At 45.4% G+C, this 16,567-nt stretch overlaps 1 protein-coding gene across 2 annotated transcripts in view; it reads right to left on the bottom strand.

Annotated features, from left to right (window-relative positions):
- Positions 1–939: 939 nt before the first annotated feature.
- notum2 (notum pectinacetylesterase 2) overlaps positions 940–16,567 on the bottom strand; it is a 42,495-nt gene continuing 26,867 nt past the window's right edge. For both annotated transcript variants that reach the window (XM_070856722.1, XM_070856721.1), the window contains exons 12-13: positions 7,281–7,328; positions 940–1,857 (exon numbers count right to left, since the gene is read on the bottom strand). In XM_070856722.1, the coding sequence (XP_070712823.1) occupies positions 1,554–1,857; positions 7,281–7,328 (352 nt within the window). In that variant the 3' untranslated portion in view covers positions 940–1,553. The remainder of the gene's footprint in view (positions 1,858–7,280; positions 7,329–16,567) is intronic.

Genomic DNA, 16,567 nt, shown 5'->3' with positions numbered 1-16,567 from the left:
TCTTTCACGACCATCGAACATCCCAAAGCGCTTTACAGCCAATGAAGTACTTTTGAAGTGTAGTCACTGTTGTAATGTAGGAAAATAATCTTTCTCTAACTTTACACGCAGAAGAAAATAAATCCCTTTTTTTTTAAATGGGAGTGTGGAACATAGAGGATTCAGTCTGCTCTCAATGTAAGCCTTAGCAATATAGATGTAACTGGAATTTGAGGTAGCCACATATTTTTGTCCAATGCACAGGTAGAATCAAAACATCCTACTTTTTCAACCTATAAATATGTTTTGCTATATTACTGCCCTAACTGCTCTTTAGAAAAAACAAACCAGTTTTTCGGATGAGAACGTTAAACCGAGGCCCCGTCTGCTCTCTCAGGTGGACGTAAAAGATCCCATGACACTATATCGAAGAAGGAGCAGAGGAGTTATCACCGGAATCCTGGGGCCAATATTTATCCCTCAACCATAAGAACATAAGAACATAAGAAATAGGAGCAGCAGTAGGCCATTTGGCCCTGCGAACCTGCTCCGCCATTTAATAAGATCATGGCTGATCTGATCCTGGCCTCAACTCCACTTCCCCGCCCACTCCCCATATCCCTTGACTCCCTTATCATTCAAAAAGCTGTCTATCTCCACCTTAAATATATTCAGCTCTCTGGGGTAGAGAATTCCAAAGATTCATGACCCTCTGAGAGAAAAAATTCCTTCTCATTTCTGTTTTAAATGGGTGACCCCTTATTCTGAAACTATGCCCCCTAGTTCTAGATTCCCCCATGAGGGAAAACTAACATCAGTAAAACTGATGATCTGGCCATTATCACATTGCTGTTTGTGGAAGCTTGATGTGCGCAAATTGGCTGCCGCGTTTCCTACATTACAACAGCAACTACAAAAAGTACTTCTTTGACTGTAAAGCGCTTTGAAACGTTCAGTGGTTGTGAAAGGCGCTATACAAATCCAAGTCTTTCTTTATTTTTATTGTATCCCGGACAAGCAATTAATAAAACCAATTGGAATTCTCCTTTTCCTTGAACTTAAACACAAACAGCAGCAATAAAATAGATGGCAATGAATGTGATAACAATGGATCTGTCGTTTAACCCCTTAACTGCCGGTAACAAGCAGACTTGTTTAAACCAGTAACATAATGAATGTGGTTTCACTTTACCCATTTAGTCCCAGTAAATGTACGTATTACTTTATCAATGTTTTGAGTTAGAACTGATCAAAACCAAATACTCTTTGAATATGCATTCAACGAAAGTGAAGAATACATTTTACGGAAAAGTAAAGTACAACTGAAACCCATCACTTCCTCAAACAACAGGGTTGGCAGTAAAGGAGTTGAACTATGCTTTTTAGCAATGCCAGGTTAGAAATATATAGTTATGCTAAACTGGAATACATTCTGAATAATTGGGCATGCGAATTCAAAATTCCAGCTTTGTTAACCCAGCAATGCTGTGACTGAAATCCATGGTTTGCACTGTAAATATTAACACACAGAGGAAAACACATAATTCTGAGCAACTAGAATTAGTTTTAAGACTTTAACCTCCATTACTAAGCATCCCCAGCAGGTGGCTGGGTTCCATTCCAAGCTGCTGTGCTATTCTTTGAACATCAAAGCCCATGTTCATCAGGAGTTGAATCATGTTAACTTCCTGGCCTGTGACCTGATCGCGAAGCGCTGGGCAAGTCGGGTTACAATGTGGCAGCCGACACTGATCAATTAAATGGAAGGAGCAATTTCTCACAGGAGGTCGTGAATTTTTGTTCTCTTGGAGGCTTCGGTCCCAGCACTGTAGTGCTCTGTTCAAGGAAGTGCCCCTCACCTGAAAATCCAGCCAGTTGCTGAAATAAAATATTGAAGAACCATTATATAAATGCAAGTTGTTGTAGTAATCAGATACAAAGGCCTAGAAATTCGTCTCGGGCGGTGGCTCAAAACAGACGATATCACAACTGACATTCAGCTCGCTTGCAGTCAATGGGATTGACTATCAGGCACTGCATATAGTGGGCCGCTGGCCCAATACCGCCCACTTTGCACCGCCGCCTGAGACGAATTTCTACCCAAAGGGTCCTACTGGTCTTTGTGGCTTTAACCATTTTATTAATGGGAAAAAATAAAACTACCTTGAAAGTTTCTGATAAACTTTCAACTATAATACACCATTGGTCCAATGGTTCTGCTGTCTGTGTGCACCAATTGTGAAGAATTGGCATTTTTTTTTCTTTTCAGGGTACATTCAAATCCAATTGTATCATTTAAGGTGGTTTGATTCATATAGTAAATATAACCAATCTAGTTTACAGTACAACAGTGCTTTGTGACATTATATGTAAGATGTTCTATTATCCTTAGTATAATAATCAACAGTGGATTGAGAATTTATGCTTGTTTTATAGGATTTAACCAAACCATGTAGTCTTAGACCAATGTGGACTAGTATACTAATGCTTGCAATTTCCATAGATGGTCTCCCAATCGCTCACTGTAACTTCAGCGAAAACCCTAGAAAAATGCCGTAAATGGTGTTTCCGCCAATCTTTCATCCAAGTTATGACTGGAGGTTGGGAGAACTCCATGGAAATTCTAGTTCCAAGAATACAGGAACCATGAGATCGCTGTAGGATGTCATACAGACCTGAAAAGAGTTAGACACAGATAAATTCCTCCATTAAAATGGCTGGTGTTAAACAACAACAAAATAAACAAAATAAATTAACCTGAACTGTTGAGTTTGCAATTCAGTCCAGTACCCATCCCAGTAAATAGAGGTCTAACCATTATGCTATTGTAGGGTATAAAATACTATTGTATGCATCAATGCAACTATTATTTTCAAAGTATGCACCACATTGTTTTGGACATTCCCGATGGCAGAGCTGAAATGTGTCAGGGGAACATTTGGTTGAAAATGTAAATTTAAAAGTCAAAGATTTAGGTAATCTAATCTAATGCCCCACATTTAAAAATTACTGTTGTGCAAATTTTTATCTTTCTGTTTAAATTCTTTCATGGCCTCACCACTCGCTATCTCTGTAACCTCCAGCTGCCCTACAACCACCTCTCCAAACTCTCCGCTCCTCTGACTCTAGTCCTTTGCCCCACTATTGGCGGCCATGCCTCCTGTTGCCCCATGCTCTGAAATTCCTTTCCTTAAAACCAACCTCTTGCATCAAGCTTTCGGTCACCCCTCATCATATACAGCTCTTTGTTTCGCCATTCATTTTTTGATTATGCCTCTGTGAAATAACTGGGATGTTTTTGTACGTTAAAGTCGCTATAAAAATTCAAGTCTTGTTGTGTTGCTGATCAGCCTCAGGGGGCTAAGGGGTACATAGTGGACATTCAGGAGATGGGGGCTGGGCAACACCCCCCCCCCTCCGCCTCCCCATATCCCCCCATGTCAGGCATGTGTCAGAGTTTCTGGCCACATGGGGTAGGCGAGCAGCGGAGAGGCACCCTTAGTGATGCTTGTGCCCGACTGTGCCACGTTCACAATGACCCCACGACCTCTGGTGGGATCATCGCTGGAGGGTACCGGTGGGTACATTGCTGGCTTATCTACCGGGATCACGCCGCAAAGATTTTCAGATCCCTTGCATTTAACCACTTGATACAGGTATGTGTTGGAAGGCCACATCGTCCGCATGCCAGTCACGAGACTCGCAAACCAAGTGCTCTACTCGGAGCTCCCTCAAGGCAAACGAGCCAAAGGTGGGCAGCGGAAACGCTACAAGGACACCCTCGAAGCCTCCCTGATAGAGTGCGACATCCCCACTGACATCTGGGAGTCCCTGGCCCAAGACCGCCCTAAGTGGAGGAAGTGCATCCGAGAGGGCGCTGAGCACCTCAATCTCAATGCCGAGAGCATGCAGAAATCAAGCGCATGCGGCAAAGCAGTCCCACCCACCCCTTCCCTCAACAACTATCTGTCCCACCCATGACAGAGTCTGTGGCTCTCGTATTGGACTGTTCAGCCACCAAAGAACTCACTTCAGGAGTGGAAGCAAGTCTTCCTCGATTCTGGTACCGGTGGGTACATTCCTGGCATATCTACCGGGATCGATCCCCAAGGATTTTCAGATCCCTAGCAGGGACTGCTTATGATGATGATGATGATGACAGGTGTTAATGAGCAAGCACTTGTCAGCAATGCTGTTCATTTCACAGCTGTCAGAAAATCTAAAAATCATGATTTGCCAGATGCTCTTCGGCCTCACCGTCACTGCTACGAAAGACAAAGAGGTGAAGTTGCTGGTTGTTGTCCTGCTATTTCACCATTACCCTGTGCTTTAATTTATGATAATGAATATTAAAACAAGGATGTCAGAAAATGTACATATAGTTACTTCAGTTGGAATCAATGCTGTGTGATTTGGAAATGATTTTGGAATGAAATGTTAAGAGGGTAAAAATTACTTTTTTGGAGAATGCCTTGTTCACTGTAAAGTTGTTGATGTACATGTCTTCCAATGGAATGCAACTTAATGAACTACATAAACATTATATATACACTATACTGTTATTGTATCGGTACCACATGTAGTTGACTTTGAAGTTCAAATTTATATTGTATTGCGATTGCCTTTAAGTCTGCAGTAATACCCTGTATTACACTATTGACAAGAGGCTGTTATCTATTGAGTGCAAAGCACAACTAACTAGACTCAGGTTATACTGTGGGCTAATCCTGGTTGCGCTTGCTTTCTTTTATGTCAGGTGGTAGCTCTCATTATACATGTTTACACTCACGTGCAGTGCTACATTCCCTCGTCTAGTTTTAATGTTAGGAAAACGTGTGGGGGAGGGGGGAAGGGGGCAGTATCTGCTTTCACTGAACATTAACTATACTTAGTATTAAGTTAATAAAGTGGCCAGGAGGACCAAAGGACTTCCTGTGCCTTTTTAAAATCTGCCTTCACACCAGACTGAACTTATACTCCACCCAAACAGTTCAAGCTGTGTAAAAATGCCCCTGGGACAGTGTGCACTCAGGAGTCAGGCTCCCAGGTTATACTGCAACTTTTGCACTGACAGACACCTGTAATCACTTTGCACCAAAGCAAATGTAGCAGTATAATTGCAGACTTGGACTCATTTTATTAGTTTCCTTTGTATATTATTTGTTTCTGAATTTGCGAATAAGTTTGAACATTCTTAAATTCATGTAGTGAAACTTGCATTTATGTGATTGTGTGGTTTCAATAAGGATGATTACATGTTGAGGAATGTTGAGTGGAAACAATATACTTTGTCTAAAAATGTGTGCATCATGAATGAAACAATTTTGTGTAAGAGTCCTTTCGGCTGATTGCATGACTAGGTTGTGAAATCATAGAATCTTAGAAATTTACGGCACAGAAGGAGGCCATTTTGGCCCATCGTGCCCGTGCCGGCCGACAAAGAGCTATCCAGCCTGATCTCATATTCCAGCTCTTAGTCCGTGGCCCTGTAGATTAAGGCACTTCAAGTGCGCATCCAAGTACTTTTAAAATGTGGTGAGAGTTTCTGCTTCTTCCACCCTTTCAGACATTGAGTTCCAGATGCCCACCACCCGCTGGGTGAAAACATTTCCCCTCAAATCCCCTCTAAACCTTCTACCAATTACTTTGAAACTATGCCCCCTGGTTGTTGACCATGAATGAATCGGGTACTTTTTCACATACTATTACCATCACCTTGTTTAAAGCTTCTTGCAAAAATGATTGATAACCGACTGTAAGTTCCAAAGAGCCACGGAATACTATTATTTTTGTGATGTAGAGGAGGAGAAAGGACAACATTGAGTGACTTTTTGATTATTCAGCAAGCATACGTGCTTAAATATATTCATGTTCACGTACTCTGTACATTTTAAACATAATTACAATAAAAATAACCAATTAAACCTTATCTGATTGTTAACCATCAGTTCTGGCTGAAAATATAATATACAGAATTTCTTGTTCAAATGCAGTCAACTAGAAAAAATGAAACAGATGCTCATAGAATTAGTTTTGAGTTTTCCTACGCTTAACACAAATATTTGATCAGGTGTAGTTTTTATTCAAGTTTAACTTACTGCACTTAGCACAGCTCTGGACTTCATTAACCCCCTGACTTATTCTCCAGGCTCAGCCCAGAGGTTGAAGGCCATGGCATCCTGGTTGACCTCAAGCTGAGTTTCCTTCTCCACGTCCAATGCATCACCAAGATTGCCTTTTCCCACCTCTGCAATATTGCTCTCCTCTGCCCCTCCCACTCCCCCACTGTTGCTGAGGCTCCAGTTTGTTATTTTCATTCATTCCTGTTACGATTCCAAGAATGATCTTTGTTGACTTCCACCCCCCATAAACTAGAATTGGTCTGTAACGCCACCGCCTACAGCTTCTTACGCACAAAGTCTCTCACCACCATCACTCCCATCCTTGTCGAGCTTCACAGGGTGTAATTTTCACTTTGGGCTTGAGCGCAATACTGGAAACTAAAATCGAGCAGATTGAGCAACGGGCGGTTAATCCGCAACCACCAACTTTCTGCCTGTGCCCACGCCCACTGGCCCCCTGTGCCAAGATATCACTTCTAAGATCATTGCCCTTGAGTTAAAACTCCTTTATGGTCTTGCCTAGTCGTACTTCTGTGTTCTCCTCTAGCTGAATAACCCTGCGCACAATCTCTGCTCCTTCACTTCTCCCAAAATCCTTTTCCTTTGCACCTCAATTCCTGTTTGCAAAAGACTCCTTAAAACCGTTCTCTCCGACCCCACAGAATTAATATTCGAAAAAGCATTTTCAGTATTAAAATGTATGTGTTCATCATAGAAGACTGCGTAAAAATGTCTCACGTTGGCATAGCGTATTCAAAACTCATAAATTTGCAGGCCCGTAACTGATAACAGCCACAATAAGTATTTGCTTGTAGCATTTTTGTTTGCAAAAGATTGTGGAACAAGAATATACCACTAAATTTAGCAAAATATAGATTAGTTCATTTTCCATGACATAATTTGTTGCCTAATTTTAATGAGGCGATCATTAGTTTAACTGAAATTTTACCCTTATTATAAAATATGGTTTAAAAATAGCTATGGCACCAAGCTAATCTCCTGTCTAACAGCATCATGAAGGGTATGACTGATATAGTGCAGATGTGTTCTGACAGAGCCAGCAGAGGAAATATATGCACTCTATAAATGGTTTAATGAGCTAATTCTCAATAGCAGAATACAAATCCAATAATATTTTATGTAATAGCTTTCAACTTGTTTAACATCTTAATGTCTTACCTTTTAGAGATCATGGTGTGTGATAGACATGCTGGGGCAAATACAGCTCTAAAATAGAAATGATTAAAATTATGCACAAACTATTGTACAATAAACATCAGAACAGTACATACATTTACAAAGTACTTAAACTACACGGTTCCTTTCTGAGGCATTTTAGACAATTTAGAATGAAATGGTTTATGTGTATTATACACTTATTGAACGATTCCAGGCACAATAGTTTTCACTGCGCTCGCGTAAAACTCAGAAAGGTGCTAACTAATTGTTTTTTTACTGTTTTCCAGCACTGAGGACCTAAATCTTTTCAAGTGAGAAACAGCAAATAACTACTTAAAAAGAGATTGCTAATTTTACTAGTGAATACTTTGTACTCTTTCCTGCCAACTTGACTGGACTGCATCGAGGTTTACATCAGGCTCTGAGCATATAATCCAGGCCGACAATTCACAACTGCATTCGTGCCTCATTGTCGAAGGAGACGTTGTAAAGTGCTTACTCTACAGCATGAAACCACACAAGGCACATTCCAGGGACAAGGCCACTCTGTGACCTTAGCTCTTTATTACAGGACTCCAGAAGTGATGACCCTACGTGGGACCTCCCTTTATATACCTGTGTGATCAGGTAAGGAGTGTCTCCCACAAGTTCACTCACTGTGGTCAAGGTGTGCATCTAAGTTGAGTGTATACAGTAATACAGTGGTGTTACATTGTAGTTACAAACATGACATCACCTTCCCCCCCCCCACCCCCCCCCCCCCCCCAAAGTCTTACTGGGATCATAGGTTCAGTCTTTCAGGTGGTCTACGCTCCCTCGCCACAGTTGGGGCTCTGGTTGTTGGACACTGACATGAGTGTCTGTCACCTGTGGTGATTCTGGCCTGTCCGGGCTGACCTCAGGGACTGTGCATTCTTCTGATTGCTCTTGTTGCACGTTCGCTGGCAATAGTGTGAGTTCCATCTCATGGTCTTCAGGTTCCTCCATGTCCATACTGAATCTTTTTTTTACTTGGTCCAGATGCATACGGCATATCTGGTCATTGTTGAGTTTTACCACGATGACCCTATTTCCCTCTTTGCCAATTACAGTACCCTCAAGTCATTTAGGCCCCATGGCGTGATTGAGGATGAATACAGGATCATTTATTTCTGTACATCTCCCCCTTGAATTATGGTCATGGTACTCGTTTTGTGACTTGCGCTTGCCCTCAACTATGCCGGTCAGGACTGGGTGGATGAGGGACAACCGAGTTTTGAGTGTCCGTTTCATGAGTAGCTCTGCGGGCAGGACCCCCGTGAGCAAGTACGGGCGGGATCGACAGGCCAGCAGGAGGCACGATAGGTGGCATTGTAGGGAGGGTCCTTGAATCCTGAACATACATTGCTTAATGATTTGGACTGCACGTTCCACCTGGCCATTGGAGGCCGGCTTGAACGGCGCAGTCCTGACGTGGTTGATGCCATTGCCCGACATAAACTCCCGGAATTCATAGCTCGTGAAACATGGACCATTATCACTAACCAGAATGGGTTGCAAAGATCGCACTTGGGCTTTCCACGGTGGTGGATGATGTGCATGAATTCAGGATGATGCACTCGATCCATTTCAAGTAAGCATCTACTACAATGAGGAACATCTTCCCCATGAACGGGCCCGCGTAGTCAACGTGAATGCGTGACCATGGCTTGGTGGGCCAGGGCCACGTGCTGAGCGGAGCCTCCCTGGGGGCATTACCCAGCTGGGCACAGGTCGTGCACCTGCGAACACAGTATTCCAGGTCTGAATTAATTCCAGGCCACCAAACATGTGACCGGGAAATGGCCTTCATCATCACAACGCCTGGGTGCTCGCTGTGGATTTCCCTGATGAATGCCTCCCTGCCCTTTTGGGGCATGACTACCCGGCTGCCCCATAGTGGGCAGTTGACTTGGATGGCGAGCTCATCCATCCGCCTGTGGAACGGTCTGACCTCCTCAGGGCAGGCTCCTTGTGCGGGCGCCCAATCCCCAGTCAGGACACATTTCTTAATCAGGGATAGGAGGGGATCACTGTTTGTCCAGATTTTGATCTGGCGGGCTGTGATGGGGGAGCCATGCACTGTCAAAGGCATCGACAGCCATGACCATCTCAGCGCTTTGCTCAGCTGCCCCCTTGGTGGTGGCCAGTGGAAGCCTGCTGAGCGCGTCAGCGCAGTTTTCAGTGCCGGGCCGGTGCTGGATGGAGTAGTCATAAGCAGCTAGCGTGAGGGCTCACCGCTGTATGCGAGCTGATGCTTTGGCATTGACAGCCTTGCTGTCTGACAACAGGGATGTGAGTGGCTTGTGGTCCTTCTCTAATTCAAACTTCCTACCGAAGAGGTACTGATGCATTTTTTTTACACCATAGACACATGCAAGCGCTTCCTTCTCGACCATGCCATATCCCCGTTCTGCTTGAGAGCGCGACCTGGAGGCATAAGCCACAGGTTGTAGCTGACCCTCAGCATTACCCTGCTGCAACACGCACCCAACCCCATAGGACGATGCATCACAAGTCAGAACTAAACGTTTACAGGGGTCGTACAGGGTCAACAACTTGTTTGAACAAAGTAGGTTTCGCACCCGATCAAAGGGCCATTCCTGACAGTCCCCCCAAAACCAATCGTAACCCTTACGCAGGAGCACATGTAGCGGCTCCAACAACGTGCTCAAGTTCGGCAGAAAGTTCCCGAAATAGTTCAACAGTCCCAGGAATGAACGCAGCTCCGATGTGTTGCAGGGCCTGGGTGCTCGTCGAATTGCCTCTGTTTTGGATTCGGTGGGCCGAATCTCATCTGCGGCAACCCTCCTGCCCAGAAACTCAACCTCAGGAGCTAAAAACACACATTTAGACTTCTTGAGTTGCAGGCCTACCCGGTCCAGTCGGTGTAGCACCTCCTCCAGGTTGTGGAGGTGTTCCTCGGTGTCTCGACCCGTGATGAGGATGTCGTCCTGGAATACTATCGTTCCCGGAATGGATTTAAGTACGTTGAAAAAGCGCGGCCGCTGATCGAATGCCAATCGGGCACCTGTTATACGCAAACAGTTCCTTGTGCGTGGTGATGGTGGTCAGTAGTTTGGATTCGTCGGCCAGTTCCTGGGTCATATAGGCTGAAGTGAGGTCCAACTTGGTGAACAGCTTGCCGCCTGCCAGCGTGGTGAAGAGGTCTTCCGCTCATGGGAGCGGGTATTGGTCTTGTAGGGACACCCGATTGATGGTGGCCCTGTAGTCGCCATAGATCCTGACAGAGCCATCCGCTTTTAGAACGGGAACAATGGGGCTCGCCCAGTCGCTGAATTCAACAGGCGAGATGATGCCCTCTCGCAACAGCCGGTCCAATTCGATTTTTTCCCGCATCACATACGGCACCGCTCTGGCATTGTGGTGCACTGGCCTGGCGTCCGGAGTGATGTGTATCACTACTTTAGTGCCTTTGAAAGTCCCAATGCCCGGTTGAAATAGTGACTTGAATTGTTGTGGGACTTGTGAGCACGAACTTCGCTCCACCGAAGACATTGCGTGAACATCCCCCCATTTCCAGTTCATCTCTGCTAACCAGCTCCTCCCCAACAGTGCGGGACCATTGCCCGGGACAATCCAGAGTGGCAGCCGGTTCACTAACCCATTGTGTATGACAGCCATCGTTGCACTGCCTAGCACCGGAATGATTTCCTTGGTGTGAGTCCGTAATTGTGTCTCAATACATTCTAATTGGTGGCATTTTGGTGTATGAATTGTGAATATTCGCCGCATGGACCCGCTGAACCTCGGCGTCCATCGGTTTGCCCCAAAAGTCATCCTGCCTCACAGAACCCCCTTCTGGTTCATCTGCCTCATATATCAGTCTGGTTGCAGGTTTTCTACACATTTGAGCTAAATGGCCACTGAGATTGCAGTTTCTGCAGACAAACTGTTGGAATCTGCAAGATCTGGCTGAGTGTTTTCCCCCACACCTCCAGCATGAGTTAAAGTTTCCATTGTTGGGGACAAAGGGACTATGGCCAGGCATTCTGCACTGACTGTCCCTTTGACTGCTTTTAAGTACCCTATTAGTGGGTGTCAATGGCCCCATCCCAGGCCACATTGTCCACTGTGAAGGCGTGAACATCCGTTCAGCCCGCCATTGTCTCTGTTGAGACCCTGCTCTGGGATCTATTGCTGCCTGGTAAATGTCGGACTGCCCCTGCCTGCCTGCGGGGCTCTGAGTAGCATTTATGATGTTGACTCCCTGATCCATCGCCGCGTTAGAGGCAGAATTGCGCGCGTAAATCATTTTCGTCTCTTCCTCCCCTGCCATGAGGTTTTGAGCTAACAACGCTGCCGCTTCCAAGGTCAAGTCCTTGGTCTCAATTAACTTGCGAATAATTCCCGCATGACCAATACCCTCGATGAAGAAGTCCCTTAGCATCTCCCCTCTGCAGGCATCTGTGAACTTACGGAGGCTGGCCAAAATCCGGTATGCTCTGTCCTTCACGACGTCGGTGGGTGTAGAATCTGTGTCGAGCCATGTGTATGCTGCTCGCCAGTTTGAGGTGCTCCCCGATTAGTTTGCTGAGCTCTTCAAAGGTTTTGTCCGACAGCTTTTCGGGTGCCAGTAAGTCCTTCATGAGCGCATAAGTCTTTGGCCCGCAGCTGGTCAGGAGATGAGCCCATCGCTTGTCGGCCGCTGCATCCCCTAACCAGTCTTTAGTAATGAAGCTTTGCTGAAGCCTCTCGACAAAATCGTCCCAGTCTTCCCAACACAGTACCGTTCCTCTGTGCTACCTGTGGCCATTCTCGTGGGTCGTGAATTCCCGTTCCTCGTCGCCAATGTAAAGTCCTTACTCTACAGTATGAAACTAAACGAGGCACATTCCAGGGACAAGGCCACTCTGTGACCTTAGCTCTTTATTCACAGGACTCCAGAAGTGATGACCCTGCGTGGGACCTCCCTTTATATACCTGTGTGATCAGGTAAGGAGTGTCTCCCACAAGTTCACCCCCTGTGATCAAGGTGTGCATCTAAGTTGAGTGTATACAGTAATACAGTGGTGTTACATTGTAGTTACAAACATGACAGATGCTCTTCAGATGAGAACGTTAATCTGTCCTGATCTGCCTGTTCTCATGGTTTAAATGGACATAACAAGTCCGCGGTACCATATGAAGAAGGGCAGGAGGTTCTCCCAGTTTCCTGGATAACATTTCCCCTACAAACAATGCCATGTAAAACAGATTGTCTGATCATTTTCATCATGGGCGTCCTATCGCTCTACACCTCCTTACCACACCAGAACAGCCTGAGGGTGCTCTGTTTCTTTCTTGAAATCCACCACCACCTTTCTCCGCCTGGCTGAACTTGTTCTCACATTGAACAACTTCTCCTTTGACTCCACTCACTTCTTCCAAACAAAAGATGTTGCTATGGAAATCCATATGGATCCTAGCTATGCCTGTAGTTATGTGGGTTATGTGGAACATTCGTTTTTCCAGTCCTACTCAGGTCCCCTCCCTCACCTCTCTTTCTGGTACATCTGTGTCGTTTCCTGCCCTCGCCTGAACTGGAAAATGTTATCAACTTTGCTCCAATTTCCACCCTTCCCTCACCTTCACATGATCCATTTCCAACTCTTCCCTTCCTCGATTTCTCTATTCTCCATTTCTGGGGATAGGCTATCGACCAATATCTACTATAGCTCACTGACTCCCGCAGCTACCTAGACTACACTTCCTCCCGTCCCACTTCCTGTAAGGACTCTATTCCATTCTTCCAGTTTATCCATCTCCATCGCATCTCTTCCAACGATGCCACCTTCCATAGCAATGTTTCTGATATGTCTTCCTTTATCCTCATCCGAGGATTCCCCTCCACCATGGTTGACAGGGCCCTCGACCATGTCCGTGCCATTTCCCACACTTCTACTCTCAACCCTTTTCCTCCCCCCCAGACCCATGATAGGGTTTCTCTTGTCCTCACCTTCCACCCCACCAGCCTCCACGTCCGATGGATCATTTTCCTTCACCTCCAGCGTGATCCCACCCCCAAACACATCTTCCCCTCATTTCCCCTTTCAACATTCTGAAAAGACCCTTCACCCCCCCCAACAACCTGGTCCACTCCTCAAGCACCCCCAGCACACACTCCCTTCCCGCGGCATCTTCCTGTGCAAGCGCAGGAGAAGCAACACCTGCCCTTTTACCTCCTCCCTTCCCATCGTCCAGTGCACCAAACACTCCTTCCAGGTGTAACAGCAATTTACTTGTACATCTTTCAACTTATATTGGGGAGACCAAACGCAGATTGGGTGATGGCTTTGTGGAACAGCTCCATTCAGTCTGCAAGCGTGACCCCGAGCTTCAACCCCGAGCCTATCACTTTAACTCTCCAGACTACTCCCACTCTGCCCTTTCTGTCCTCAGAGGCTTAATGTAAGCTCGAGGAACAGCCCTTCATCTTTAGATTAGGCATTTTACAGCCTTCCGGACTCAACATTTGTTCATTAATTTCAGATCATAACCTCTGCCGTCATATTTTGGACAGTAGCTGTTGCTAATGATTCTTATATTCCGATTTACAACTCCTCTAGACTCATCTTTTGTTTCTTTACTTGTCCCCTTACCGTTTCCTTTTGCCTCGCACCATCATCCCTTTTGTCAATGAATCTCTCCTGCCTTCCATCCTATCACAGACCTTCCCTTTGTTCTTTCTTCCTCTCCCCCTTTCCCTGTACCTACACTTGCTTAAAGACCTATTACATCTCTAAACTTTTCCAGTTCTGACGAAAGGTCATCGATCTGAAACGTTAACTCTGTTTCTATCTCCACAGATGCTGCCTGACCTGCTGAGTATTTTCAGCATTTCCTGGTTTTATTATTGGCTGATCATTTGTGTGGCACTGCTGGCACACAATGACTGTCGTGCTTGCCAAAATAATAGCAGTCACTGCACTTCAAGATGTATTGCAATCTATGAAGTGCGTTGAGACTTATCAATGTGAAAGGCACTATGTGAATCTGAGTGTTAGAATTATTACCCTTGAGTAAATCCATTGTGTCCAGGATTTCAGCAAAGTGTAATGGTGGGTGTACAATCTTTTCATGCAGTCACACTGTAGGCAGTGTTTTACTCAGATTCCAGGCATTTAAAATGTTCATGGTGCGATAGCCTTCAGATTTCTCTGCTGTTTTGAAGGGAAATGTTTTGACTGGGGCTAGACCTCAAATATGTAACAAATCATTTTTGATACATGAAATTCCCAGGTTTAGATTATCTTTTTCAACGGGTGAGGATGATCTTTAACTTTTTTTATTACATCCAGTACATTTAAGCCTAGAAATTACAACTGTCAATACAGGTTGAATCTCTCTTATCCGGCACCCTCGGGACCTGGCCTGTCCCGAACGAGGGGTTTTGCCGGATGAGGGGAGGTCACGTGTTTGGGTGGGCTGCGCCTTTAAGTGCTATTGCTGGGGTAAGTATGTGTGTGCTCCGATTGGTTGGACCGACTGTCAGTCAGTCAGCCAATCAGTGTGCAGGGGCCCCAGAAGAGCCTGCGGGCCCGGAAGAGTCAGCAGGCCCCAGAAGAGCCGGCAGGTCTCAGAACAGTCGGCAGGCCGCGAAGAGTCAGCGGTTAGGCGGGCCCAGACAAGCTGGCCCGACCCCCCGGAGGGAGTGCTGTGTGGAGGAGCGGCCGGCCCGAGGACTGTGGTTACAGGGGTTCCAGCAGGGCGATGAGGATGAAGCAGCCGATTGAGGAGAAAGATTAGATATTGGTGAGTAAGATTTTGACAGTCACAGTCTGCGCATGCGCCACTCGGCGGCCGGAAATGGTGCTGGACGAGGGGTGGTGCCGGATAAGGGAGTCCCGGATAAGAGAGGTTCAACCTGTATTAACGGACAAATGTTTAACATTATTATGAAATTTCTGTCCAGAACCAAGGGTCACAGTCTAAGAATAAGGGGTAAGTCATTTAGGACCGAGATGAGGAGAAACTTCTTCACTCAGAGAGTTGTGGGCATGTGGAATTCTCTTCCACAGAAAGTTGTTGGGGCCAGTTCGTTAGATATATTCAAAAGGGTGATAGATGTGGTCCTTATGGCTAAAGGGATCAGGGGGTATGGAGAGAAAGCAGGAATGGGGTACTAAAGTTGCATGATCAGCCATGATCATGTTAGAAACATAGACATAGAAACATAGAAAAAGGTGCAGGAGTAGGCCATTCGGCCCTTTGAGCCTGCACCACCATTCGATAAGATCATGTCTGATCATTCACCTCAGTACCCCTTTCCTGCTTTCACTCCATACCCCTTGATCCCTTTAGCCGTAAGGGCCATATCTAACTCCCTCTTGAATATATCCAATGAACTGGCATCAACAACTCTTTGCGGTAGGAAGTTCCACAGGTTAACAACTCTCTGAATGAAGAAGTTTCTCCTCATCTCAGTCCTAAATGGCTTACACCTTATCCTTAAACTATGTCCCCCGGTTCTGGACTTCCCCAACATCGGGAACATTCTTCCTGCATCTAACCTGTCCAGTTCTGTCAGAATTTTATATGTTTCTATGAGATTCCCTCTCATCCTTCTAAACTCCAGTGAATACAGGCCCAGTTGATCCAGTCTCTCCTCATATGTCAGTCCTGCTATCCCGGGAATCAGTCTGGTGAACCTTCGCTGCACTCCCTCAATAGCAAAAACATCTTTCCTCAGATTAGGAGACCAAAACTGAACACAATATTCCAGGTAAGGCCTCACTAAGGCCCAGTAATACCTCCCTGCTCCTATATTCAAATCCCCTAGCTATGAAGGCCAACATGCCATTTGCCTTCTTCACCGCCTACTGTACCTGCATGCCAATTTTCAATGACTGATGTACCATGATACCCAGGTCTTGTTGCACCTCCCCTTTTCCTAATCTGCCGCCATTCAGATAATATTCTGCCTTCGTGTTTGTGCCATCAAAGTGGATAACCTCACATTTATCCACGTTATATTGAATGATGGTGCAGGCTCGAAGGGCCGAATGGCCTACTCCTGCACCTATTTTCTATGTTTCTATGTTTCTATTACTTTTATTTTAAATGGGTTAATATCTCTTCAAAATAGCACAGAGAACACCAAATGAATATGTTCGTCATTAAGATTGGCAACAGTAAATTCTAACCTTTAGGATATTTCTGTGCCCTTTGTTAATTATTTTGAGGATTAAGGCACCTCATCGACCCCAAATTATTATTCGTTAGGTCAGATTGATGTTTTGAACTCGATATATTTTATCCATGTCTAT

This window comes from Pristiophorus japonicus, chromosome 15 (genome assembly GCF_044704955.1).
Source record: "Pristiophorus japonicus isolate sPriJap1 chromosome 15, sPriJap1.hap1, whole genome shotgun sequence".
In the NCBI taxonomy this organism is placed as follows: domain Eukaryota; kingdom Metazoa; phylum Chordata; class Chondrichthyes; family Pristiophoridae; genus Pristiophorus; species Pristiophorus japonicus.
The sequence above is the reverse complement of the archived record's forward strand: the minus strand, read 5'-3'. Positions and strand labels throughout refer to the sequence as shown.